General features: G+C 36.1%; 2 protein-coding genes across 6 annotated transcripts in view; both read left to right on the forward strand.

The window, feature by feature from the left end:
* Nucleotides 1-26,273, forward strand: part of LOC111324103 (centriole and centriolar satellite protein OFD1) — a 71,703-nt gene that overhangs the window by 34,260 nt on the left and 11,170 nt on the right. Inside the window, exons 2-16 of one of the 4 annotated variants that reach the window (XM_088733543.1) lie at nucleotides 8,016-8,117; nucleotides 9,264-9,387; nucleotides 11,590-11,793; nucleotides 12,147-12,215; nucleotides 12,966-12,999; nucleotides 13,544-13,642; nucleotides 20,741-20,883; nucleotides 21,618-21,707; nucleotides 22,148-22,231; nucleotides 22,592-22,698; nucleotides 22,971-23,090; nucleotides 24,151-24,224; nucleotides 25,177-25,268; nucleotides 25,641-25,718; nucleotides 25,828-25,889. In XM_088733543.1, coding sequence (XP_088589669.1) covers nucleotides 9,268-9,387; nucleotides 11,590-11,793; nucleotides 12,147-12,215; nucleotides 12,966-12,999; nucleotides 13,544-13,642; nucleotides 20,741-20,883; nucleotides 21,618-21,707; nucleotides 22,148-22,231; nucleotides 22,592-22,698; nucleotides 22,971-23,090; nucleotides 24,151-24,224; nucleotides 25,177-25,268; nucleotides 25,641-25,718; nucleotides 25,828-25,889 — 1,376 coding nt within the window. In that variant the 5' untranslated portion in view covers nucleotides 8,016-8,117; nucleotides 9,264-9,267. Of the gene's footprint in view, nucleotides 1-5,882; nucleotides 6,014-8,015; nucleotides 8,118-9,263; nucleotides 9,388-11,589; nucleotides 11,794-12,146; nucleotides 12,216-12,965; nucleotides 13,000-13,543; nucleotides 13,643-20,740; nucleotides 20,884-21,617; nucleotides 21,708-22,147; nucleotides 22,232-22,591; nucleotides 22,699-22,970; nucleotides 23,091-24,150; nucleotides 24,225-25,176; nucleotides 25,269-25,640; nucleotides 25,719-25,827; nucleotides 25,890-26,273 lie in introns of those variants that run through there. The other 3 variants (XM_088733544.1, XM_088733545.1, XM_022927596.2) reach the window with 3 other exon arrangements.
* Nucleotides 419-4,971, forward strand: LOC111324104 (transcription cofactor vestigial-like protein 4). Of its 2 annotated transcripts, XM_022927598.2 has the most exons (4): nucleotides 419-569; nucleotides 667-733; nucleotides 1,518-1,677; nucleotides 3,226-4,971. In XM_022927598.2, the coding sequence occupies exons 1-4, from the start codon at nucleotides 567-569 to the stop codon at nucleotides 3,692-3,694; spliced, it is 699 nt and encodes a 232-aa protein (XP_022783333.2). In that variant the 5' UTR covers nucleotides 419-566; the 3' UTR covers nucleotides 3,695-4,971. The 2 variants fall into 2 exon arrangements, with proteins under 2 accessions (XP_022783333.2, XP_022783334.2); XM_022927599.2 differs by lacking the exons at nucleotides 419-569; nucleotides 667-733 and adding an exon at nucleotides 1,276-1,432.

Genomic DNA, 26,273 nt, shown 5'->3' on the forward strand with positions numbered 1-26,273 from the left:
AAAAGAAAAGGCGATTTAATATAAGGATTTGACCTCATCGTTTGTCTATTGTCTTTGAACCTCGATGCCATCGATCATACCCAGACCGGAAATTTTCATTATCGTCAAAGACGTCGAAAGTCTGAGAAACATACCAAATAAAAAGTGAGCGAGGAGGTTTAACTTTTCTAGGGGACGTATACGGTTTTGAAATGTATTTAAATAGGGCGTCCTCATTACTACAATTGAAGTCTGCGTTAATTTCAATTTTAGAATTGTTTTTACTAATTGTCAAGGAAGTCAGCAATTATGGAATACCCATTTCCGCTTCATGCTTTCAGTTCATTTTCCAACCATTTGATTTGTCAGATACTATTTTGGCGAGTCTGGCGACAATGTCACGCACTTCTAGCCAATCACGTCGATCGAACGACATACTTTGGTCACGGGGTTGGCATCATAACTAATTCCTTTCATTCCTAAACACAAATCAGATGTTTGTTTCTATTTATGAAATGGTACCCACTGAAATGATCTGTTAGGAAGGCATTTCTTCAAGGCTCCCTCCAGTTGAGGGATAAATAATTATGGTGAGATCTATATGCAGTAGGGATTTGAATTTATCATCGAGTCTTCGACATCTGAGGTCATTGTTTCTCCTTTCCTATCTCGTCTCTGCATGTTTAGGTAATGGAGACTCCGCTAGATGTACTGTCAAGAGCCGCTTCCTTAGTGCAGCCGGACACAAGGGAAAGTAAGTTTGATGAATATCGATTCTGTCTCACATCTTTTTTGGTTTAAAGGCATGTACACATGCTTTTACAGGTTTATTCTTGGCGTTTACGTGAAGGTATTTGCTACATGCGAAGACCATGTGTGTACAGATATTTGTGTTCAAGTTCTCTGCGACATTAATATTACTGCACCAAAAAGGCAAAATTTTCTGCCATTTCTTCAGCTTCCATCGATAAAATGATTTTTACGTGAAACACTCAGCAGTATATTTATAGCATATAGTTTTGTTATGCTCGGTATGAACAATTTCTCGTTATGCCAATAAACAAAAAAATCCAAATTCGACACCGTCATATTGTACTATTAGACGGTCCAAAGAAGAAGGAAAAGCAATACAACGAGATTTTGTTGTTTAAACTGTACACGGCTTAGCTCGTGTTGATTTCTGTGGACTACTTGTTTCCATTAAGAACCATTTAGTTACAGAACTGTTATGAAAGAGTGGGCACGTTGCTTGCATCACTAACATTCCGTGCAAATTTCTGGGCTATTATATAGAGTAAGACAATTCTTTGGTTGCTAAACGGTTATTACGTTACGGCGTCGTGCTTCTTGTCTGTCAGTGGTCAACTTTTGTAGAAAAAGAAAAGTTTTTAAGATGAGTTTTTCCTCTATTTATTGAGGATGGTGAGAGGAATCTCTGTGGACATGAAGAAAGGTCGAAAGAATGTTCTGCTTGCTTTTACGAACCGATGCCTGCTGGCAAACGTGCTTGATTGAATTCTTTAAAATCTTAATTCTAGAAGCAGAGACGGACGCAGGTGAGGAATCACCAAAGGTGATGCCTTCAGCAGAAAACAGAAGAAAACGAAATCTTGAAAGACGAGACATTTCTCAAGCGTTGAATTTTGATGACGGCCGTCTTGAAAAACTCTCGTCGGTGAAGACGGCGGGAACACAAACGTAAGTATTACCTCCAATTTTGTGAACTTATGCCTTTTGGCGGGGTTCAGCTTTGGGGTCTAGTAATTGTCTTGAAATACTTTGTCGTAACTTTTTACAAAACTGTCATTTTAGTCATAGATTCAGAAATTGTTATATTTACTTCGAATGTTTTATCATAATTTTTGATTTACGGATTGTGTAATCACAATATTCTCGGAAAAGTGCAAACATGTAATTTCATGTTTAGTTGTTGAGGAGAAAAGCAAACCGAATCTATAACACAGTACCACCGGTAATGGTTCTTCCATGTGATTTTTTTACGTCCTTAAGTTGAAATTGGAAGAAAGCTGAAAGATAATTTGCATTGTATTCGAGACAATATTTTCTGTGTCGGAATGTTACAAGATAACTTATAAGCAATAAACTGGCTTCCAGGTTAAAGTTCTTGTGATTCAACTTCGAGGAGTGATTCGGTATTCTTGTCAGGAGAAGTATTCTAACACAGATTTAATGAACGTAAAAGTTATTTTCTCAAAACTCATGATGTCGGAGAGAAACTGTAATAATTAACAGACTTTCCTAATGAACAGCTTCACTCGTGTTGGTGATACGTTGAAAGCCAATCAAGCCCCATTACAAACTGTGTATTTACACATTCTCATTAGTGGACATTCCCAATAGCAGTAATAGGACACCTACACAGACTTTACCTTTCTCATTTTACTAGTGTGAGCTGACCTGAATAAAGTAAACTGCATCCCTTAAATCTGTAGCAGTCAGATAGGAAACTTGAATAATTGGAAGCTTTTAGATAGATCAAACACCTCTTACTCTTGTCCTTAGTGTCATGTCCATAATCTGATCTGAATATTGTGAGTTGAGCATGCTTGGGAGTTTATAGAATACTGTACCCTGACTGTGAGGATAATCCAGCAAAATACTTGTAACCTTGAACACAAGATCATTGTAGCAAGCATTCCAATCACTCTTAAAACCACAAATTATGAAATATTACTTTCAGAAGCCTGACAGCAAATTAACATAATTTATGTTTACACATCTCCAATGTGACCAAATATTGCACGACCCATTCTAATATTCTATTTTCAATCTAATATTTGTTTCATCAGTGGGCCTAGTATGAATAAACCAGCAGCTCATGCCCTACCTGTATGAATCAGTCAGCTAGGGTTCTCTCATTACTTTGTGGCACTGAATTTTAAATTTTGAGATATCTTTTGAATTTTTGTCATTTTTGCTGATTGTAGCCTTATTTTTTTAAAAACATCTCTACATTAAACCTGGTTTTCTAAGTTGGGGCTTCTTTATGAGTGTCACTTAAACTTTTACCCTTAGTTTGAACTATTAATTTCATTTTATTTGGGTATGGTTATGAAGGTGTAGATGTTACTATTGTCTGGTGATTGGTTGGGTTACCCAAAATATGAATTGCATTTTGATTAGAGGATGAAATTAAACAATACTGAGTACTAACTTTTAGTATCAAAATGCAGGGGGACTGTCATCTAGTTTTAGTTGACTCTGTATTGATTATGGTCTTTGCAGGTCTCCATTAAACCCAGTGGCCACTACAAAATCAAGAATTGATTCTGGGCCCCCTCCTCTCATCTCAATTGTTCCAAAACCAGAAGACTCTGGATACATGCACTCTCATCTTCCTCCACACTCCCGGCCATCTGTAATCACATCCACCAATATTATTCACAGGCCAGTTGGTTTTATGGCTCCATCTCACCTTTATGGTCCTACAGAAATGTTTTGTTACCCAGGTCCTCACAGACGCGAAATTGTGGAATCAGGAATCATTGATCCTTTTGTTGAAGAACACTTTCGTCGTAGCCTTGGTGATGACTACAAATGTGTCAGCCCAACAGCAATGTCTACAGCAGGTTCAGTTGATGACCATTTCGCAAAGGCTCTTGGAGACACATGGCAGAAATTAAAAAAACCTGAAGTATCAACTCAGTCTTCAAATCCACCTCAACTGCAATCAATTGTGTCACCTGCTAACTAGCTCTGTATTTTTTATATGTATTTTCTTAAGTATGTACTAGGGTTTATCATGTAGTGGTTCTGTGTCCTTGTCCTAATGCTATGTATCACAAATTCATTGCATGCATGATTTGTCAATTCTAGCATTAACATTAATTCATGATTTCCTTTTTGTAAGTCTGAACTTTTGCAGACTTTCAAGCTGATGAAATTATCAATAGGCTTACTTTAATTTGTGAAGATAAATCATTTAAATGTATCCATTATTTGTTGAAAACTTGTGTTATTTAGCTATGGCATAAGGGCTTGCAATGATGCAATCCATGCATGAACATGTGCTATGTACATGTTTAGTTTTCTCAGCTGATTTGTACTGTGCATGTCACCTCAGGTATTGTGAATGTTAAGGTCCACATGCATATTTAATGAGCAGTTTAGAAATTAAGAATTTCTAAAGGCATTACTTATGATCTTCAAGAACAGCAACTATGTTTAAGCTCATTTTCTGAGTTAATTTATGAGTGAATGAATCTCCAATTCATGTAACTGTTTCTACTCACTATTACAGTCACTTAGAAGCAAATGCAGGAATAGTTTTTTCCTTAGATTTCTTGCATCATTGAAGTGAGTTATATGTTGAAAGTCATTTACCAAAGGCAATTAACTCAATTAATCCTCTAACTCAATTAAAAAAAATTGTGTTTAAAACCTTTGTAATCCATTCATTACTTTTGTAATAGTAGTTTTTAATTTATTTTTTAACAAATATTTTGTCAGATATGATGATGTAGAGTAGAGAAGTTCACAAACAACCTAGATCTCTCTTTAGTCAAACTTATAATACTAAGGCATGTCGTCAACATCATCAAGGAAGTTTATAATGACATGTCATTAAGAAAAGGTCTGCAGACCCTTTTGTTAGTTTGATTTTGAAATGTTTGCTTTTTTATAACAATGGACAGGAGCTAATTTGTCAGGTTGAAATTTTTTTGTTCTTGTCAATTATGAGAAAGGTTCTTTAGGGCACGTCTTGGTAAGAGGATGTTTGTTTTGCACGTTGTAGACACAGAGAAAATCAAATTGTTGAATATTGTTTAAATGTATCATTTTAGGCATGGATTGATGGGTCTGAGATATTTGGTGTTGGGGCAAGCAGTTTGATAAATTTTAATTGAAATAGTGAGCTAAGAGGTAATTGTAAATATAGTGTGTACACAAGAGCTATTTAATATATTGTGTAGTAATGTAAATATCAACAAGGTTGCTGAGAACTTCATTAAACTTGATTGACACCATCAACTGCTTTTTTAATTGTTTCTTTCTTTTCTAAGAAAAGAACTAAGAAAAGAAGCGTTGATTGATAATTCTATCCAAGAGTGGTGTGGTATTTTCAGATACTGTTTTTTGTAAGTTTGAAGTGTTTGAAAAGATTGAGTACTCTTTTTCTTAGCTATTTAGGTCAAGTCTTGTGGAGTATTTCCTTAAAAATATAAAATATTCTATTCTTGACAGACATGGATTTACCATAAACTATAATGCATACGTTACAGTGGAATCTTTGCTTCTTCTTAATCTCCAGGCAAAATAGATTAGTTGGCAATATTAGAGGTTAAAAAAGTTTAGGAGGTAAAACAGTAATGTTTGATGCATGAAAAAAGTCTGGTTCAAATTATTGAAAGTTTTGAGAAACCAAGAATTTGTTAAATCAGGATTGCAAGATGTACTCAACCTTGGTCCTGTCCATTGTTCTGTAAGAGATTCTCCCTCCTTTTAGATGTACTCAACCTTGGTCCTGTCCATTGTTCTGTAAGAGATTCTCGCTCCTTTTAGGCAGTGATAAGAAGAGACTTTACAGATTTGCTGTTTGCCCATAAGTGGTTTAGAATAACCCTAAATATTAATGAAACATGAGAATGGTTTGCCATGGTTTGGTCACTGACTTGAAACTCAGACCTCAGACCTACCTTCCCTTAAATAATATCCTGACATCCTATCAGTGAAATCAATGATCAATGACATATGATAAAATCCCAATAATTATCCTTTAATCCCGAAGATTGAAAGAACTGACCAAATAAGAGACACTGAGAATCGTTCAGTAATCAGGAGAATGAAATAATGATATTTTGATGATGATAACGTACACACTGAGTGTGCAAAGAGACGCTATTCTCAAACCAATTTCAATTTCAGTTTTTCCCAACTTGTGCGTATGCACTGGAGACGAGAGTTTTTGCCGCCATGTTTGAAAACAGACAAGATGGCGGAACTGTCACATGAAGAGTTCAAGAAGAATCTCTTTACAACTTTCCGAAGCCGCGGAGTACTGGAGGCCCTGAAGGTGAGCTTGAATGTAAAATATCTCTGGAAATTTGAGGTTTATAACTTGAAGCATAGTTTTACAAATGATACCTTCGGCGTACTCCCCTGGTGCGAATAGCGTAAGAAAGTTTGGAGTTAATCCTGCAGAATTTATCAATGGATTCTTTCTAACAGTTACAACCTTCATGCAAATGCACTGATATCTGAACAAAAATCCCTATACACTGAATCTAGCTACTGTATATTAGAGCTAGTTCTTGAAATATAATTTTAAAGCCTTTTTAATGAACTCTTGTGCCAATTGGTGGGGATTTCTGCAGCACCTAACTTACCACGGGTATGAGAACCTGCACTGTACATTCATTCATTCATTCATTCATTCATTCTTTTATTTACACTTATTCTACTAAAAATACAACAACGAGAAAGAGAACAAGTAGAAAAAAAAGAAAAGAAGAGAGTTCTAACTTATACATGAATTTACACAAAGCAGTGGAAAGAGTGTGTAGTAGCCAAAGGAGCCAAGCTTTCGAGTTGGCCACTACCAGAGAGCAGTTACAGATGGGTGAAAGTTAAATACACTTAAGGAGATAGCACATATACTAAATAGTTAAAATAGTAAAATAGAGCTCTATGATAGGTTAAAGTTGTTTAAGATGTCTGCCTGCCAAGTAGGAAGAGTTTATATTCTTTTTTAAAGCTTTTGGCAGGGAGACACTTTATTTTAATAGGTATCGTTTGCCAGATCTGTGATGCCACCACACTAAATCTTGCTAGACCATAATTGGTTCTAGAGAATGGTCTGTACAAGTTTTGATTAGTGGCATACCTTGTAGAGTAATTATGGACAGCTGAAGCTGGTTGGGCTAGATCATAGAGGACTGGAGGTATATTCTTTTTTTGATATTGAATTTTATACACAAGAGAGCCAATTTTTAATTTAAGAATATTCTCTAATCTTAAGATTTCTAATAGTGTGAAATATGGTGTAGAACTTTCTCTTTTGCTCGCAAATAAGATGCTGTGGATACCATTGTTTTGACTTATTTTGATTTTATTTAACCTGGTTTGGTATGCAGTTCCCCAGCACATCAATCCATATGTTAGATATGGATATATGACAGTATAGTACAGTTGTTTGAGTGTGCTCACAGGTAAATAATGTTTAAGCTTAGATAGAATTCTGATGTTTTTTGTTATTTTATTGTTTATGTGCTGGAGCTGAGCATCCCATTTTAAATTTTTATCAATAAAAACCCCCAAATATTTTATCTGAGATCTTTGTTCTATATTGCAAGCTGTTATTCTGATATTTGTTCTCTTTTTAAGTGAAGTAATAATCATATAATTAGTCTTCTTGAAATTAATTGACAGCATATTTGCTGCACAGTATTTTAAGACCTTTCTAAGTTCTTCATCAATAACTGATTGGAGCTGCTCAGGGTCTTTTGAAGAATAGAACATATTTGTATCATCTGCAAAAATCCTAAAAGTTAATTTCTCTGAAGACCTAGGCAAATCGTTAATATACAACAGAAACAGCAACGAACCTAGTGTGGAGCCTTGGGGTACACTGCATGTAATAGTTTTCAGGCTAGATTCTGTATTACCAACTTTGACATATTGCTTACGATTAGTTATATAGCTCGAAAACCATGCATGGGGGACTCCTTGGATCCCATATTTGTATAATTTTCCTAAGAGAATATGATGGTTAATTAATTGTGTCAAAGGCCTTAGAAAAGTCTAAGAATATACCACATGTAATTTGTTGACTGTCATTTGCTGACTTCAAGTTCTCTACAGTTTCGAGAATTGCATATTCCGTGAAATATCCCTTTCTAAAGCCAAATTGATAGTTGAAAAGTAGACATTCTTTTTCTAAATAGGACACAAGCTGGTCATATACTAGTCTTTCCAGTACTTTACTGAAGGGAGAAATAACTGCTATTGGTCTATAATTACCTAACTCAGATACACTACCGCTTTTAAATATTGGGGTTACTTTTGATATCTTAAAGGCTTCAGGAAACTCCCCTGCAGATGATATTGACTCATTGTAGATCTCAGTGAAGGGTGCAGAGAGCTGTTCAGCTGCAAGTTTGATAAGCTTATTAGGAACAGTGAGTGAATCAACTGTCAGGATTCCTGCTGTAAGATTTTTAAAACAATTTGTATATATATGGTCAATGAGTGTTGCTGTATGATCAGTAAGCCTGGTAGGTTTAGTAATGATTGGTAGGATGTTGTTGGCATAGAGCATAATTATCTAAGAATTCTTCAGTTTGGACATGTTCATTAAATTTCAGGAAATTTATATTCATATCTCCGAAGATGTAAATTTCATGCCTATTGGAATTAATTGATTTGATTATATCATTTAGTTGGTAGCAAAACTGTTCTAGATCACAAGTAGGATGCTTGTAGATACAGCCTATTATAATCTTCTTTTTACCTGTGCCAGCAGCAATTTCTGCCCAGCATGATTCAACTAGTGTTATTACAAATTTAATATCAGGCCTAGGTACTGCTTTAAGATTATTAGCGATATACATTGCGGCTCCACCCGCCTTTGTTGGAGAGTCTGTGTGAAATAAATTATAGCCGTTGATATTTACATTACTAACAGAATTCTCACCCAATTTGGTTTCTGTAATTCCAAGAATATCCACTTTGGTATCAATGGAATATAATAGTTCTTCCAATAAATTTAGGTTTTTAGAAAGACTTCTGATATTGCAGTGAAGAATTGAAAAATATTTGGCGTCTGTTTTAGTTAGCATTTTATTAAAACTGCGGACTGAATAATATTCTGAGCAAGGGGTATTTAACATTAAATCTGGGTCGCATTCGTCGAATTTATTTGGATTAGGGAGGAGATCGTAGAAGTCAAGATCATCATGGCACCCATCCGGCCAGCTACCAACCATAGCATAAAATTCTCTATCAGTTAACCCATAAAATGGTAAAGAACTACTTACGTTTTCTTGATGATTAGCCATGTCTAGATCCATAATAGTATACATTTATAGAGGTCATTAAATTGAGCTATAGTTAATCAAGCTGATGGAGGAATTCAAAGAATTCCTCATGTGTCACAAAACATTTCGTAATTGAGCTCTCCGTTTTCTTCAGCATTATTTTACCGTTGGCCGTCCAGATAAACTTGTAGTTACGGCCGCGCTTGAATTGTAAAATTCTGCCCAGTAGTCGCTTTCTGTACGGCGTCAGGCTTTCATTGACATGAATTAGTGCTTTATGACTTACAGCCACATGAAGCCTTTACCTGGTGTCACCATTTGTAAGACTCGCGATGACGATTGTGATAAAAAATTCTTTATGAAGAAAAATTCACTTGACGTTTTACCTTGTCAACCCTTGGCAGAAGAAAAGGTACTTATTCATCAGGAGCGTATAATCTACAAAAGTGTATGCCTTTGGTTCCCTATGAAAGGGCTTTTCAACTGAGTGTAACTTGAGTAACACTCAGGTACCAGTTATTGTAATGGCCAATTAGAAAAAACGTTATTATCACAGTGCAGCCAAGTAGAACTCAAATGAAGATCAAGCAAACATCCTCAAGCTTAGGGCAGTTCTAGTGACCAACAAGTAGCAGTAGGTTTTAGTATGGCATCTTGGTGGTTGATAAGTGACAGCCATTTTCTTGATCAATCACATAGTGCGGTAAAGCAACACCAATGCAATCCTGAATTACATGTACTTTGTATACTCAACTGACAACACGGGGCCCATACAATCTGTTTGTGTAGCTGACTGTTGTTTTATCGTGAATGCACCAGATTTACCGTTTGCCTCACCTATAGTGATATATTACTGACTATGTACATAAATCATTGATAAATAAATGTTGAATTACTTTACCTGTGGTGTATAGTTGTCCTTTTGCCTCAAAAATGTTTTTTTTTAGTGATTTTGAATAAGTCTGAGTTTCAATTTTCTTGTGCGGGATGTAATTCCCGTTATATTGGCGAAACTAGTTGCCACTTCTCTACTAGGATAAAGGAGCACACGGAAAGCAATAAAAACTCGCATATTTTTTGCATTTTAACACATCTCCTTCTTGTATGAACACATACTCCCTTTCTTGCTTTAGTATTCTGGATTCTGCCAACAACTCAATTGATTTAAAACTCAAAGAAGCTTTTTATATAAATAAGATCAAACCTGAACTTAAGAAACAATTACAGCATTATAACACTTTTCTAGCATTTTAGTTCACACCTTTAATTTCATGTTTGTTGTCATGCTGTAATTAGTACCCACTTTTGTATAACATCATACTGTAAATATTATATTCATCTACTTGTCTGTTATATAATTACTCACATTTAGTTACTCATTAATTGAAGATGGCATAAGCATGCCGAAACATGTCTCTAAAAAAAGTTGTATATTTCTTACAAAAGTCAGAGTTTGTCGTTAATGTAATGCATAAAAGAAATACAAGGGTGGAAGCCTTGTTTTGAAAGAGTTCAAGTGCCCGAGCGATTTTCCCCCCCAAAATCGCATCACTCTGCTTTCAAACTTCGCAGCATTAACATCAAAAGATGCACGATTCTCCTCGTACCTTCCAATTGAAAATCCATCCAAACAGACCGGAGCTAGCCCTCAAAGAAAATCAAAACCCCACAGTATTCGAGCGCCTGGGACGTGTAGCAAGATTCTCATGTGCCAGCCAGAAACCGTCACGTCTGATTGACCAATTCAAAATAATGTCGTCCAATTTAAAATAACGTTGTCCAATTTAAAATAATGTTGTCCAATACAAAATAACGTCGTCCAATCAGAAAAGGGCAATCAGCATGACAGTTTCTGGCTGGCACATGAGAATCTTGCTACGCATCCCATGCGCTCAAATACTGTGGGATTTTTATTTTCTTTGAGGGCTAGCTCCAGTCCATTTGGATGGATTTTCGATTGGAAGGTACGAGGAGAATCGTGCATCTTTTGACCTTAATGCTGCAAAGTTTGAAAGCAGAGCAATGCGATTTTCAGGGGGAAAATCGCTTGGGTGCTTGAACCCTTTCAAAACAAGGCTTCCACCCTTGTCTTTCTTTTATTCATTACATTAATGACAAACTCAGACTTATTCAGAATCGCTAAAAAAAAACATTTTTGAGTCAAAAGGGCGACTATACACCACAGGTAAAGTAATTCAACGTTTATTTGTCAATGATTTATGTACATAGTCAGCAATATATCACTATAGGTGAGGCAAATGGTAAATCTGGTGCATTCACTATAAAACAACAGTCGTCTACACAAAAAGATTGAATGGGCCCCCTGTGCTGACAATGGCACAGACTAATGATGCTAGAGAAAGATCAAGAAGGATGTTTTTTTTTTTTCAGCCAAGTTGTCACTCAATGAACAATGTTAAAAATTTTCATGAGCATAAGACAAAGAAAAAGTTTTTACACCATTCATTAATGTTCAAACAATGATGTCCTTTGCTAAGAAATTTTCTAAAGAATGAAATACATAACAAGATCTGTTACCTACATGAACATGAAATCTTCAACATAAGAGTGTCACAATAAATTAATAATTTGATTGTTTTCTTTTGCCATGCAGTCTCAACTGAGGAATCGTCTAATAAAAGAACTACAGGAAACTGCTGGCAAGGATGAATTGGCAGAGTCACATGGTCAGTCAGAAAATACAGAGACTGTCTGTAAACTTGCTGCCAACAGTCTTGTTGCTGACCACTTGAAGAGGTGCAATTATGAATATTCTTTATCTGTCTTCATGCCAGAGAGTGGTTTACAAGAACACAAGGTAATCAAGTAAAACACATTTATTTGCTGACTTTCCACAGTATGGTATCCATGGAAAGGATTTTTTTCTTTGGCTTTCAAGGGATATGTACTAAGACGAATGTAAAGAAGAATGATTGAAGTATTTTGGGAACCTGATGTTAAAATGCACAATTATAATCAGGGAATCCGTTCATATGATTCTTATTTCTATCAAATGATGGAAAAGCATTAGCTTATGAAAGAAAGTGGTAATTCTCCCAGTGCCTCATTTATTGTTGCAATCCATTGAATGGTCTGTGCATCCAAAATAAGAAGACTTTCACTTCAGCCAATATTATCATAGGCAAAGACCTTTACTTTCTTGTGTTTCAGTTACTTACAATGCGGGATGTCCTTGTACTACTTAAGATTAGTGAAGGTTCTGAGCTCTACCAGAATATGGTATGTTCAACATACTAATGATTTCAGATATTTGTTGTGGATGTTTCAAGAATGTTCTTGAAAAATACATAAAAACTACTGCCTCTAGAATTTTGGGGTGCAGATTAAAATGGAGAATCCCTTGAGATGTACAACAAAATAAACTTGTGTCGCAGATAAAATAAGTAATAGAACTAATTTGATATTTGTTGCATCATTATAATTTTTGACAACTCAGTGGATCAGTTTATGTAATGCAAACTTTGGTTAAAGATTTTGACTAGCTTAGCCACCATATGGTTCATGTTTTGCTTCCATTTTTTGTTTTTAACCAGTTTGAATCTCATTTCCCCTTTTCATCTCATGACATTGAATATTTGTGCCAAGTGGAAGTAAAGATAAACCTGGTGTGGGAAATTTTAATGTAGAAAGAAATTAATAGTTTGAACCACAATAAACAGCAGTACTATGACTACCATGGCTATAGAACTTCGTGTAGCAAGATTTATCAATGGATATTTTATTGTTTTCCATAAGTTCACATTTATTGCTCTAGTTGACTCTTATTGTTTGGTTTCAATTTACCTAATGGTGATCAATTACTATTTTTCAGATATTAAATCAGACATGTGACACTTTAAAAAGTTGTGACTGACTACTACACATGTGTCAAGTTGTCTACATTTTTTTCATTTCTAATGCATCAGTGAAATAACTTAAGGTCCATAATAATATACACTGTATCTTTAAACTGAAGTTCTTATTTTGCAGGAAGTGCTATTGGATAAACAAGGATCATCAAACGGTAATTTGTTTTGAAATCCAAAGGGTGAAGTAAATAAATCTAGAGAGAAAATTTTCTGAGGGATACCAGAACTTGGAAAACTTCCTAGTTGGCCTCTGTTGTGGAAAAAATTATATTTGTCTAAGGAACACTTATTGCCCTCTTGTCTACCAGGTAAATTAAGCCATAAACAAGCCAAATTTCTATCCAGTCTCATAGGGGAAACTGGGTTGCTTGTTCTCCCAGCCCAGGATGTTTCATAGTCACTAAAAGTTATCCATACTCTGTTATACAAATTATTTTTTTATTTGATGCTAGTGTGTGTTGTTTTACTAGGAGTTTGTCTAGACACAGGATGACATTAATAAATACAGACTGTCCAACAAATAAATATCAGTCAATACAATGCTCCTCTACTTGTGCAGTCACTGTGATTTAACACAAGCCCTTGTTATTATGAATAAATTTGTGGGTTTTGCTGAGGATTGCTTTGCTAGCTTTCCTGCTGTTGCAAGAAGTCATAGGTATCCTCTAACAGATTATCCCAATGTGAGTTGTTTTACAGGTTTGTTGGTAGAATTGTTAAGTGCTCTGGGTGCGTCTCATTATCATGGAAAGTCTTCAAAAGCTGTTCAAGCATCTTTACAGCAACTTTCTTCAATAGGTAACTGAGTTTTAAACTCATTCAGTGATATTACCTAACATAAGTGTAGTAAGTAAGTTCACTAATAAAAACTAAATGGTAATGCTTAACAAGTGCATTGCAATCATAAAATAAAAAATAAATTTACAGTTTATATGCTTCTAAGCATTAATTTTTACAATATGAAAGAGAGAGAAACAAATACTTCAGATAAACAGAAAGTGCTTGAAAATCCCAATTGGCAGGAGGCAGACCAGGTGGCTATTTACACAAATGCCGCAGCCAAGAAGTTGAACTCAGGGTGACTGAGAACACATCCAGTGAGTGGCAGGGTGGAGGGTTTGAACCTGGGGCCACCAGGGCTTATACTATTTTGCGAAACGAAACGAAACGAAACGAAACGAAATTGTACTATTTTGCGAAACGAAACGAAACGAAACGAAATTTTGCGAAATGGCGTTTTTCCGCCTTTATTTAGTAAATATGTCTTCTTCGTCCGAAACAATATGTGTCCACTAATAAAATAATCAATATTTCTAAGAGCCTAATCACCTCTCATTTTATCAACCATAATAGTACTCGTTTCGCAAAATAGTAATTTTGACAGAATTACTATTTTGCGAAATGGCGTTTTTTCACCTTTATTTAGCAAATATGTCCTCTTCGTCCGAAACAAAATGTGTCCACTAATAAAATGATCAATATTTCTAAGAGCCTGGTCACCTCTCATTTTATTGACCATAATAGAACTCGTTTCGCAAAGTAGTAATTTTGACAGAATTACTATTTTGCGAAATGGCGTTTTTTCACCTTTATTTAGCAAATATGTCCTCTTCGTCCCAAACAAAATGTGTCCACTAATAAAATGATCAATATTTCTAAGAGCCTGGTCACCTCTGGTCACCTTATAACGTATTTTCCTAGCATTTTGACCAAACATCAAGTGTTCATTGAGTTCGGCTGGAATTAAGATCGGCGTTTGAATCAATTGAGTCCTTCTAAATAATTTGGGTTGGCCTTAATTAAAATTTGGTTTGGCTCACGAAACGATCGACGTTTGAACTGGGCCTAACTTTCGAATGCACGCGAAGTTTAAAATTATAATTTTAGATATTTCACGAGTTATTTTTGGCATCAGCAATGTTATTTTTCCTCTTAATGTTTTACTTAACTGCAATGGACGGTCATTCCAAACGTGAAGCGTTAGAAATAATTAGAACACTGGCCACCAACTCTGCAATAATTTACGACTTCTAGTTAAATTAATGACATACGTCGTGACTTATTAACTAAATATTTACAATTCAAAATCTTAAGTACGATGAGTTCTTTATGGTGCCAAATTTTGATTCAGCGGCACCATGTGTGACAACTTTATAGCCAATAATTAATTTCCCACAAGAATAACACTTTGTTCCAGGCCTTAAACTAACCACTTAAGAAGGCGTGAAATGTGCGAGTCAGCGATATCAATAGCACGACTAGTAAATTAACTTCAGGGATTGTGTTGCGCATTTTATTAGTGAACATATTTTGTTTCGGACGAAGAGGACATATTTGCTAAATAAAGGTGAAAAAACGCCATTTCGCAAAATAGTAATTCTGTCAAAATTACTACTTTGCGAAACGAGTTCTATTTTGGTCAATAAAATGAGAGGCGACCAGGCTCTTGGAAATATTGATCATTTTATTAGTGGACACATTTTGTTTCGGACGAGGAGGGCATATTTGCTGAATAAAGGCGAAAAAACGCCATTTCGCAAAATAGTAATTCTGTCAAAATTACTACTTTGCGAAACGAGTTCTATTTTAGTCAATAAAATGAAAGGTGACCAGGCTCTTAGAAATATTGATCATTTTATTAGTGGACACATTTTGTTTCGGACGAGGAGGGCATATTTGCTAAATAAAGGCGAAAAAACGCCATTTCGCAAAATAGTAATTCTGTCAAAATTACTACTTTGCGAAACGAGTTCTGTTATGGTCAATAAAATGAGAGGTGACCAGGCTCTTAGAAACATTGATCATTTTATTGGTGGAAACATTTTGTTTCGGACGAAGAGGACATATTTGCTGAATAAAGGTGAAAAAACGCCATTTCGCAAAATAGTAATTCTGTCAAAATTACTACTTTGCGAAACGAGTTCTATTATGGTCAATAAATTGAGAGGTGACCAGGCTCTTAGAAATATTGATCATTTTATTAGTGGACACATTTTGTTTCGGACGAGGAGGGCATATTTGCTGAATAAAGGCGAAAAAACGCCATTTCGCAAAATAGTAATTCTGTCAAAATTACTACTTTGCGAAACGAGTTCTATTTTGGTCAATAAAATGAAAGGTGACCAGGCTCTTAGAAACATTGATCATTTTATTAGTGGACACATTTTGTTTCGGACGAGGAGGGCATATTTGCTAAATAAAGGCGAAAAAACGCCATTTCGCAAAATAGTAATTCTGTCAAAATTACTACTTTGCGAAACGAGTTCTGTTATGGTCAATGAAATGAGAGGTGACCAGGCTCTTAGAAACATTGATCATTTTATTGGTGGAAACATTTTGTTTCGGACGAAGAGGACATATTTGCTGAATAAAGGTGAAAAAACGCCATTTCGCAAAATAGTAATTCTGTCAAAATTACTACTTTGCGAAACGAGTTCTATTATGGTCAATAAATTGAGAGGTGACCAGGCTCTTAGAAATATTGATCATTTTATTAGTGGACACATTTTGTTTCGGACGAGGAGGGCATATTTGCTAAATAAAGGCGAAAAAACGCCATTTCGCAAAATAGTAATTCTGTCAAAATTACTACTTTGCGAAACGAGTTCTATTTTGGTCAATAAAATGAAAGGTGACCAGGCTCTTAGAAATATTGATCATTTTATTAGTGGACACATTTTGTTTCGGACGAGGAGGAGATATATGCTAAATAAAAGCGAAAAAACGCCATTTCGCAAAATAGTAATTCTGTCAAAATTACTACTTTGCGAAACGAGTTCTGTTATGGTCAATAAAATGAGAGGTGATTAGGCTCTTAGAAACATTGATCATTTTATTAGTGGAAACATTTTGTTTCGGACGAAGAGGACATATTTGCTGAATAAAGGTGAAAAAACGCCATTTCGCAAAATAGTAATTCTGTCAAAATTACTACTTTGCGAAGCGAATTCTACTATGGTCAATGAAATGAGAGGTGACCAGGCTCTTAGAAATATTGATTATAATATTAGTGGAAACATTTTGTTTCGGACGAAGAGGACATATTTGCTAAATAAAGGTGAAAAAACGCCATTTCGCAAAATAGTAATTCTGTCAAAATTACTACTTTGCGAAACGAGTTCTATTATGGTCAATAAAATGAGAGGTGACCAGGCTCTTAGAAATATTGATCATTTTATTAGTGGACACATTTTGTTTCGGACGAAGAGGACATATTTGCTAAATAAAGGTGAAAAAACGCCATTTCGCAAAATAGTAATTCTGTCAAAATTACTATTTTGCGAAACGAGTACTATTATGGTTGATAAAATGAGAGGTGATTAGGCTCTTAGAAATATTGATTATTTTATTAGTGGACACATATTGTTTCGGACGAAGAAGACATATTTACTAAATAAAGGCGAAAAAACGCCATTTCGCAAAATTTCGTTTCGTTTCGCAAAATAGTACAATTTCGTTTCGTTTCGTTTCGTTTCGTTTCGCAAAATAGTATAAGCCGGCCACCAGTGCCCTTTCCCTTTAACCACTCAGCCAGGCCACCTCCTCTGTTATACAACAACAGTGCTGCAACAACAGTGCAGCAACAACGGTTTTACAACAACAGTGCTGCTAAACTCGACGTCTTAATTCTCACTGAGACGTTCGGATCAAGTAAAATTCCAGACAGCTATTACATGATACCTGGCTACACATTACACAGAAAAGATCGAATCGGGAAGAAAGGTGGCGGCATAATTGCGTATGTAAATGAGAAAGTTATGGCTTCACGTCGAAGAGATTTGGAACTGGATGATCTTGAAACTCTCTGGCTTCAAATTTGTCCTCATAAATCAAAGAGAACGATTTTGATATCTGGTGTTTACCGTCCACCTTCAGCCAACAAAGATTATAATGAGAGCTTGGGTAAAAATATTGAAAATGCCCATCTCCAAAACAATGAATTGATTATTCTGGGAGACTTCAATTTGGATTATATTGATTTCAACTGTTATTCAAAACATTGTCTCGCAAAGGCACTGAACAGTCTTGGATTAATGCAGATGGTAAATGGAGTAACAAGACCTGCCTCTGATGCGTGCTTAGACCATATTTATTCGAGTCATCCTGCTAGAATTAGAGAAGTATCCATAGGTAAATCTGGACTTTCCGATCACCTTCCGGTCACCATCTTGAGGTGCTACAAAACCATGGATGCACAACGTAAACAACATTCCAAAATCAAATACAGAAATATCGACAAAATCAACAAAGAGTGCTTTCTGCGAGACCTAAGAGAAGCCCCTTGGGATATCTCCTTTGTTTTTCGAGATGCCGATGACATTGTTGAATCTTGGTACAAAATCTTTAATGACATTCTTGATAATCACGCACCTTTAAAGTCCAAGAGTGTGAAGAAAATCAATCAGCCGAAATGGTTCACTAATGATCTATACAACGAAATAAATAAACGCGATAATCTTCTAAAGAGGGCCAGGAGAACACAAAATGAGCAAGATTGGTCTGCTTTTAAACTGGTTAAAAACAAAGTGACGAGGAAACTAAGAAATGCGAAGGAACAGTACTTTAAAACTCAGTTCAGTAAAAATAAAAAATGTCCAAAGAAACTTTGGTCTTTAATTAAAGACCTATCTAAAGATACAAAGAATAACGACGACTCCGTCCCTATTGCTGACGAAAACAACAACTTGATAAAGGATGACCATTCAATCGCTGAACGCTTTAACCGCTTCTTCGTTGATGTATATAAACGTCTCATAAAGGCGGCACCTGTACTTCATTATGATGCTCTTCCTGGTCCACCAGACAAATCTAACAGTCAAATTGAGAATCTTATTCCGCAAATAACTTCTAGTGAGGTTAACGATTATCTTCTAAGTATACCTACACACAAAGCCACGGGAATCAGTGGGCTTGGTGCCAGAGTTCTAAGGATTGTAGCTCCTGAAATATCATGCTCCATAGCTAAAATTATAAATCACTGTATTGAAACTTGTACATTTCCCTCACAATGGAAAATAGCAAAGGTTAAACCTCTATTCAAGAATCAAGGAAACAAGCAAGATATTCAAAACTATCGTCCTATTAGTATTTTGCCTATTCTTTCTAAAGTCTTTGAAAGACACATCTTCAATGCTGTGAACACCTACTTAACAGAAAATTCACTTTTATACCGCTTCCAATCAGGGTTCCGTAAAAACCACTCCACGGATACTGCTTTGTTGTTTCTTCTGGACCAAGTCCTTCTTGACCTTGATAAGAACAATGTCAGCGGCTTGGTTTTTGTGGACTATAGCAAGGCATTCGACTTGATCAATCATGACATTCTCCTGGTAAAGTTAAGATCATATGGATTTCCAGATAATGTTGTAAAGCTATTGCAGAGCTATCTACTCAATCGCAAACAGTGTGTTACTGTAAATAACTCGACTTCGTCACAACTTATGCTAACCAATGGAGTTCCTCAAGGTAGCATATTAGGACCTCTACTATTTTTAATGTTCGTCAATGATCTTCCCGAAGCTGTTGGATCGGACTCAATTCATGCCTACGCGGATGACACCACATTTAAAGCCAGCGCTAATATCGATAATGCACCTTTGGAATTGGAACGACGTCTTCAAGAATACATGGATAAATTAAGTAAATGGTCTAGCGAAAATGGGATGGTCCTAAACGCCGTTAAAACCAAAGCATTACTTATCACCGGAAAGAGGCTACATTCATCATTAGTTGATGGCAATCACCTGTCAGTGACCCTTGATGGGGCCGAAATAGAACAAGTAACCTCTTATAAATTGCTTGGTGTAACACTCGATCAAGATCTTACATGTAGTGACCACATTTCTAGCCTAAAGGCCAAGCTTTCTCAGCGTATTGGTTTATTGAAAAAGATAAAGAGATACCTTCCAATAAAAGAAAGACTCTTATACTATAACGCCTTGATTAAACCCGTCCTTATGTACGGGAGCATGGTTTGGAATATCTGCGACGTTAAAGAACTCCACTGTCTCCTAAGGTTACAGAAAAGGGCTGCCCGAGTAATTCTTGGAGTGGACTCTTATTCTAGAAGTGTTGTAAACTTTAGTAAACTAGGCTGGTTGCCTTTTTTTGATGAAATCAAACTAAATAAGTGTACAATGATTTTTAAGAGCCTTAAAGGCGATGTTCCGATTTACATCAGAGACTTGCTCAAGACGAACAGTTCTGTACACAATAGGTCTATTAGACATGGCAATTTAAATTTAGTGTGTCCCAAATACCTAAGAAATAACGATGGTGGCAAGGCATTCAGTGTTGACGCAGTTAAGTTATGGAACAGCCTTCCCCATGATATCAAAAATAAGCCTAGTATAAAACTATTCAAAACAGCTGTGAAAAAGCATTTTATAAGCTCATATAAAAACCTGGACAACTTTGAAACAATATTAAGCAATAGCACATTATCTAATTTTAATTTTTTATAAATTAATTTTATCTTTCTGAATATGTTTAATATATCCTGCTATTTCTATCATAAAATTTTGTAATTATTTATATATTTATTTATTTATCAGTCTTTTGTAATGCTGTATAATCTAGTTAGAGGGCCACAGGTTTGTCAGCTTTTCAGCTGTTACGTGTCCCCCTCTATAAATAAAGTCCTTACTTACTTACTTACTTACTAGTACAATTGTTACTTACAGTGGTGGCATTGCCTGCAACAGTAGTACAGCTCACATTGCTAACATTACTCATGATTCACACATAATGGTATTTAAAGATAGAAGCACAGCTATCTTAAGAAAAAATCATTACACTGCTATATGCTCATAAAATAGTACATAAGCACAATGCACTTACAGGAGAAACATCGGGAAGCAAATCATTGCTCCTATCTTTAACTTTTTGCCTCCACAGAGGATAAACTGCAAAGTGTGGAAAGAGAGTACCTCAAAAATCTACAGACAGAAAATCAGAAGTGGAGTTCCCAGACAGAAAAGCGTCTGCTTGGATTACACAAACAGTGGGAACAGGACAAGAAAAAGCTGGTTGAGGAGGAGGTACAGTTTGTATTATATGTCATTCCACAACTCTCTGACTGTTCAAACACTATTTTCTTCCAACAACAAATTTACTCTCAAAATGGCAAATTCACTCTGGAGTCCACAAAAAGCGCAAGAAAAATGTGGGAGTATAATTATGGAATAATGAACAACCCACACTGAGTGCTGGTTAGCAAACAACACAGTTTGTAGTAACGCACCCAGTGAAATAAATTTAAGGTTAGGGTTCTGATTTATTTGTTTAGTTTTCAAGAAGTACCCAAACTGAGTGAGAAATTAAACTATATGTGAATTGCTAATGATAATTTGTCACAACCGGAAGTCAATGTACTTTGCCATTTTGTTACAAACCTGAGACGGATCAATAGTGTGGTCCAGCTGGTAGCCTCGAGCGACTGGTTTATTTTGTGTGGCACAATAACCCACGAGATTCGTTTATGTTTTCTTTGTTTTGACTTTCTTCTGCTGCTTTTGCTTCTTCATCGCCGACATCTTTGTCCAAAAGTTGAGAATATTTTAAGTCCACTCCACGCACCCTTTTTTCCTTGCGCGAGATCAAAGCGGGAAATCCCGAGCGGGCAAGAAGAGCCCATCTTGCCAGCTCGGGTGGCCAATCAGAACACAGAATTCGCTTAATAGTGCCCACGGGCGCCGCCAGCTATTTAAGAATTTGACTAATAATTATGTTCTCTTTATGCTGATTTATACTGGTCTTTGTTAAACATGGTTAGCTTGGGTACATAAGAGCAACAGAACTAGCCCGTGTAAGGCTTGAGGAGAAGGAAAAATATCAAAGAGAAGTCCTAACTATTAGGAAACAGGTACGTCCACGCTTTATTGAAATCAAGGTTTGTCGCAATATACCTGTAATGCAGTGGTTACAGCATCACCACAGTCTTCACCTGATCGAGAGCACATGATTTCCCTTGTCTCCTACTAAGTTGCGAAACCAATTGAATATTGCCAAACCAGAAAATCGTGGGACTCTGCTAAATATTGGAAAGGAGATAAAGAAAAAGTTGGAACTAGTCGCCAAGATCAACAAAGAGCCGTTGTTGCAGCTCATCAGATTGCCCCGTTTGCAAAAAAATGTAGATTATTCATGTTCAAAACTCCTTATTTAAAGCTCATAAAGCCCACGATACCTGGATAAAGCTATTAGATTGAGTACCAGTACACTGAAATATCTCCAACGCCTGTGTTTGCGTGACAACTTTAATAGCTCAGTTTAATTAATAACGGTAATTTTGTTTTTCTTTAGCTTGAGGAAAAATATGCAGCCAAGGCGGAGAAATTAAAAGCAGATGAAAGAGAAAAGTTACAGTCACTGAGCACTCAACAACAGGTGCGGACTCGGCTGGCGTGTGTACAACCTTGTTGGCACCCTGTTAAACATCATAATCATAATCCATTTGGAGGTTGCAAGATTCAGTGTTCTTTTCGGACATACTCCTATGCGCTTCGCGCCATCTGACTTTGAATTGCAGGATTTAAACTCCAAAGAGGAATCATCGTATTGGGTGGCAACGGGGATGTAAAGACGTTAACCTATTCATGGACGATTGTGTTTTCCTCCCACTAACATTTTGTTGCAAGGTTTTTTTTTAACATCTCATCGTGCCTAAAGTATGTAGGCTTATTTCTAATCTGCAAAATTGCAACTCTCTTCTATGTTACTTTGTCGTGTTTCTTTTTAATTCCTTAGCTTCAGGAAGAAGAAGCACATATGCAACGACAGAAACTCCTGGAAGATATGTTGTCTCTCAAACAGCGGGAAACTGAGTTTGATTTAAATCAGGAAATGAAAGCGAAGTAAGTAGTAGTTGTGTCGAGTAGTCCCAACAGTTGTTGTGCCCGAATCTACATTCAGTTGTAGGTTGATGACCTTTTGATGTATTTTAAGGAAACTTCTAAATCCCCACTTTAAAAATTGTAATATTTTGCATGAGTACTTCCTCATTTAATCTTTACTTAGCAGTTCTGTAAAACGATCATTTCAATCATTGTGTCTTTTTTTTAAACCAGTTTTAGATGATCATGAACAAATACAGCTAAAACTAACTTGGTTCTCTTTTCCGCCCCAGGACATTAAAGCTCGAAGAAGAGAGGATAAATGTTTTATCACAAGAACTAAAAATCAAGAAATCCCTTTTAGAAGATGCAGAGGCCAACTATAATAGAAGACTTAATGAAGAAGTACAGAGGTGACGTGATAACTGTGCTCTATTCTTATTATTTCTTCATACCTTGATTTATATAAAGTTTATTTCATAAGAATGAATGGCGCGGAGGTAGTTAGTAGGCTAAGATGTTGAAACATAGAATAACGACAACGGACTGGCAGAAGTTGTGACCCAAGGTGGTGAGCTCTGTAAAATGTACAAACTGGATCACATGGAAACACTCGCCGTTGCGAAGAAACACACACTTTTCTCACTTAACGTAACTTGGATTTTTTGCTGCTCTCTTGCATGGTCGCAAAGACTGCGACCATTCAATAATACATGTCAGGTAAATAAGAGGTAGAGGTATCTTAATTCGCAACTCCAGCGGCCGTAACTTTTGACTATAATACTGACCGCGTAAACCTGATGCTTGATGAAAGGTTTTTGAGCTGGAATTTATTTAATGATGTCAAATATCTTGTTAAGGCGCATGTTTTACTCCTATCACCGAGACTAGACGAACGTCAACACAGCATTTTTCTGTGGTGATAGTTGTAGTGTACTCAGAGGTTTTTAATATACCATGTTGTAAGTGACTCTTATCAGCTTAATTGAGTGTTTTTATTCCAAAAGTGGCCTTCTCATTACACAGAGGTTTGGCAAATCCGCGGAACTTAACAGACCCAAAGCCATATTTAAAAATCAATATTTAAAACATAGAGAAGCAGCTTTTGGCAACTTAACCCTACTAAGTTTATTGTATAGTTTTCAGAACTTTAAGTTAAGTTGCCGGGACCTTCGTTAAGAGAAAAGCTAAGAAACCTCAATATTAAAAACGGTTGTCAATTTCGAGGAAAGTAAATTTTTCTGTTTTTAGTCAGTTAAGTAGTTTCATTTCTCAAATGTTTTTTTGGTGGTCGCACGGTTTCAATTCCAAATGAACTGACAACCAAAGCGCTGCTTTCATCCGCGCGCCGTCCACATTGTACAAATACGAGGTGTTTTTTCATAACATTTATATGTAGTAAGATCGCGAGAACAAAATTTGAAACCGTTGATTCCTGCACCTCATGCCTAGTGTGCCTTTCATGTTTTTCAGGTACAAATTAAAATGTGAAGAAGAATTTCACGACAGAAGACAAACTTTAGAGCTTAAAGAAAAACAGCTGCAACGTAAGTTCATTCCAACAAGGCGATGATGTAGTTATGTATTTGAAGTTGAGTAACTGTTGTTGTTTGTAGTTTCAGAAACAAAAGTAATACCTTACTGATTCGGTGGGATTGTTAGAGTTTAGTCGGACTTTGTAAGAGAACCAGTTAGTCTAATTAGTGATGGAGTGTCTGATATCCGCAGTTTTGCTGCTCAGTTTACTGAGTGACCAAAGGGAGCACTTCACGGTTTTGCGTGTTTTAAGAATAAAATCAATTGAATATAAGGTCATCTGCTAGCTCAGTAAACCACCGAGCTTTCGTTTATTCTTTCCCTTTTAGCGTTTTTCTACTTAGACATTTTTTTAATATCGTGAACAGGTGACCTTTAAATAAGTAATTGGAGACTCGTTTCCGTAGAACACCACTGGCCGGAACCGAAATATAGCTAACTAGTCGCCATGGTTTTGTGACCTACAGTACAATCACACTAAGATTTAGTTTTTCGTTTCAGCCCAGAAGTGTGAAAAATCTATATATAGCTATTGAAAAGTTCCTGTCACTTGATTTGTGACACATAGTTATACCTGTTATTAATGATAAGCGGCACCGTATTCATTGGTCACCCTGTAGAAAGCAGTCGGTTGTCCCGAATTTGTTTCCCCTCATCTCTATTAAGTCCCAATGGCCTGTTTGTGTTGTTTCCACCTGTATCAAACGGTCACTTGAAGTGGAACCACTCAAACAAAACTAGGAATAATCTTTCAAGTAACTGTTAATCCCTGTTTCTCTCCCAGTATCATAGTAAGTAGTATTTTTGAGCGAGATTCTGCACATTGATTTGTCAGTTATGGCATAAAGTGGCAGTGTGTATCGTTTTTTTGGTAATACCCCTAATCTGTGGAATCTGCATTAAGCGGTCATTTCAAATTAAACATTTGATTTTAACCGAGTGATAATAACTTGCTGTTCACAGGAGATTTGGATGATTTTGAGAGGAAGCAAGGTGTTTATATAAACGCCTCTGATGAACTGCAAAGAACCAAAGAAAAATTAAGAGAATTGCAGGTGTGTTGGATGTACAAAGCAAAATATGGGGAGGGATAAAATAACAAATAAAGAAAACAGCTGATGTTGATGTCCAGTAAAGACGAACAGCCAATTTACTCTACTTTGATATTTGTTTAATTTACATGTACGTACTGGTAATGGCATTGATGCAGAAGTTGTTGACCAGTAGGAGACGTAGGATATTTTGATTGTTACAGTTCAACTCAAAGGATGTTTTGCCATTTACTTTCCTTTGCTGGTTACAGCTTCACTTTACGAACATCTTGCCCTTTCTTCTTGTGTAAATGAATTTTTATTCAAGTTTGTCGAAGCGCTAGCTTCCACAAAAGCTTTGCTACATATTTAAAAACTGCTCTATTTCTTCCGCAGATTCAACTTAATAATAACAAGTCACAACTTTCTTTAGCTCTCCAGAAAAAGGAAACAATGACTGAAAAACTCAGCGAGGTTAGTGACTTGAGGAAAATCTTTGAACAAAGTGGTTTTTTTTCGCCTTAGATAACTAACTCTTTCTGTTGAAAATATCAAAAGAAAACGTAAACTTTATTTGAAAAAGGACGTTGAGGCGATCAAGGAAAGGGAGGATGCTCTTGCTAAGGAGAATGCAATGTTGAAAAGGTGAGACAGGTTTGACTCAGTTCTATTGGTCTTTACCACCTGAACAAAAGGTAAGACAAGTTTGACTCAGTTCTATTGGTCTTTATCACCTGAACAAAAGGTAAGACAGGTTTGACTCAGTTCTATTGGTCTTTATCACCTGAACAATTTTGATATGACCAAATTGATCGACTGACATATCAATGAAATAATCCGGTTTTCTCATTCTGACTGCTACAATGCAGCACATGGAGGACCTTGATTAAGCTTTCTCCAAATGATATCCCGTTTAATTGGAAAATTTTTTGAGAAGTAAGGCACTGAGATTATGCACTGAATATGACTAACTTAATTCATATACGCAGTGCCTCTGTTCAGTGAGGCCAACTTGTTACAAACTGAATC

The sequence above is a fragment of the Stylophora pistillata genome, chromosome 9, assembly GCF_964205215.1.
Source record: "Stylophora pistillata chromosome 9, jaStyPist1.2, whole genome shotgun sequence".
NCBI classification, from domain to species: Eukaryota; Metazoa; Cnidaria; class Anthozoa; order Scleractinia; family Pocilloporidae; genus Stylophora; species Stylophora pistillata.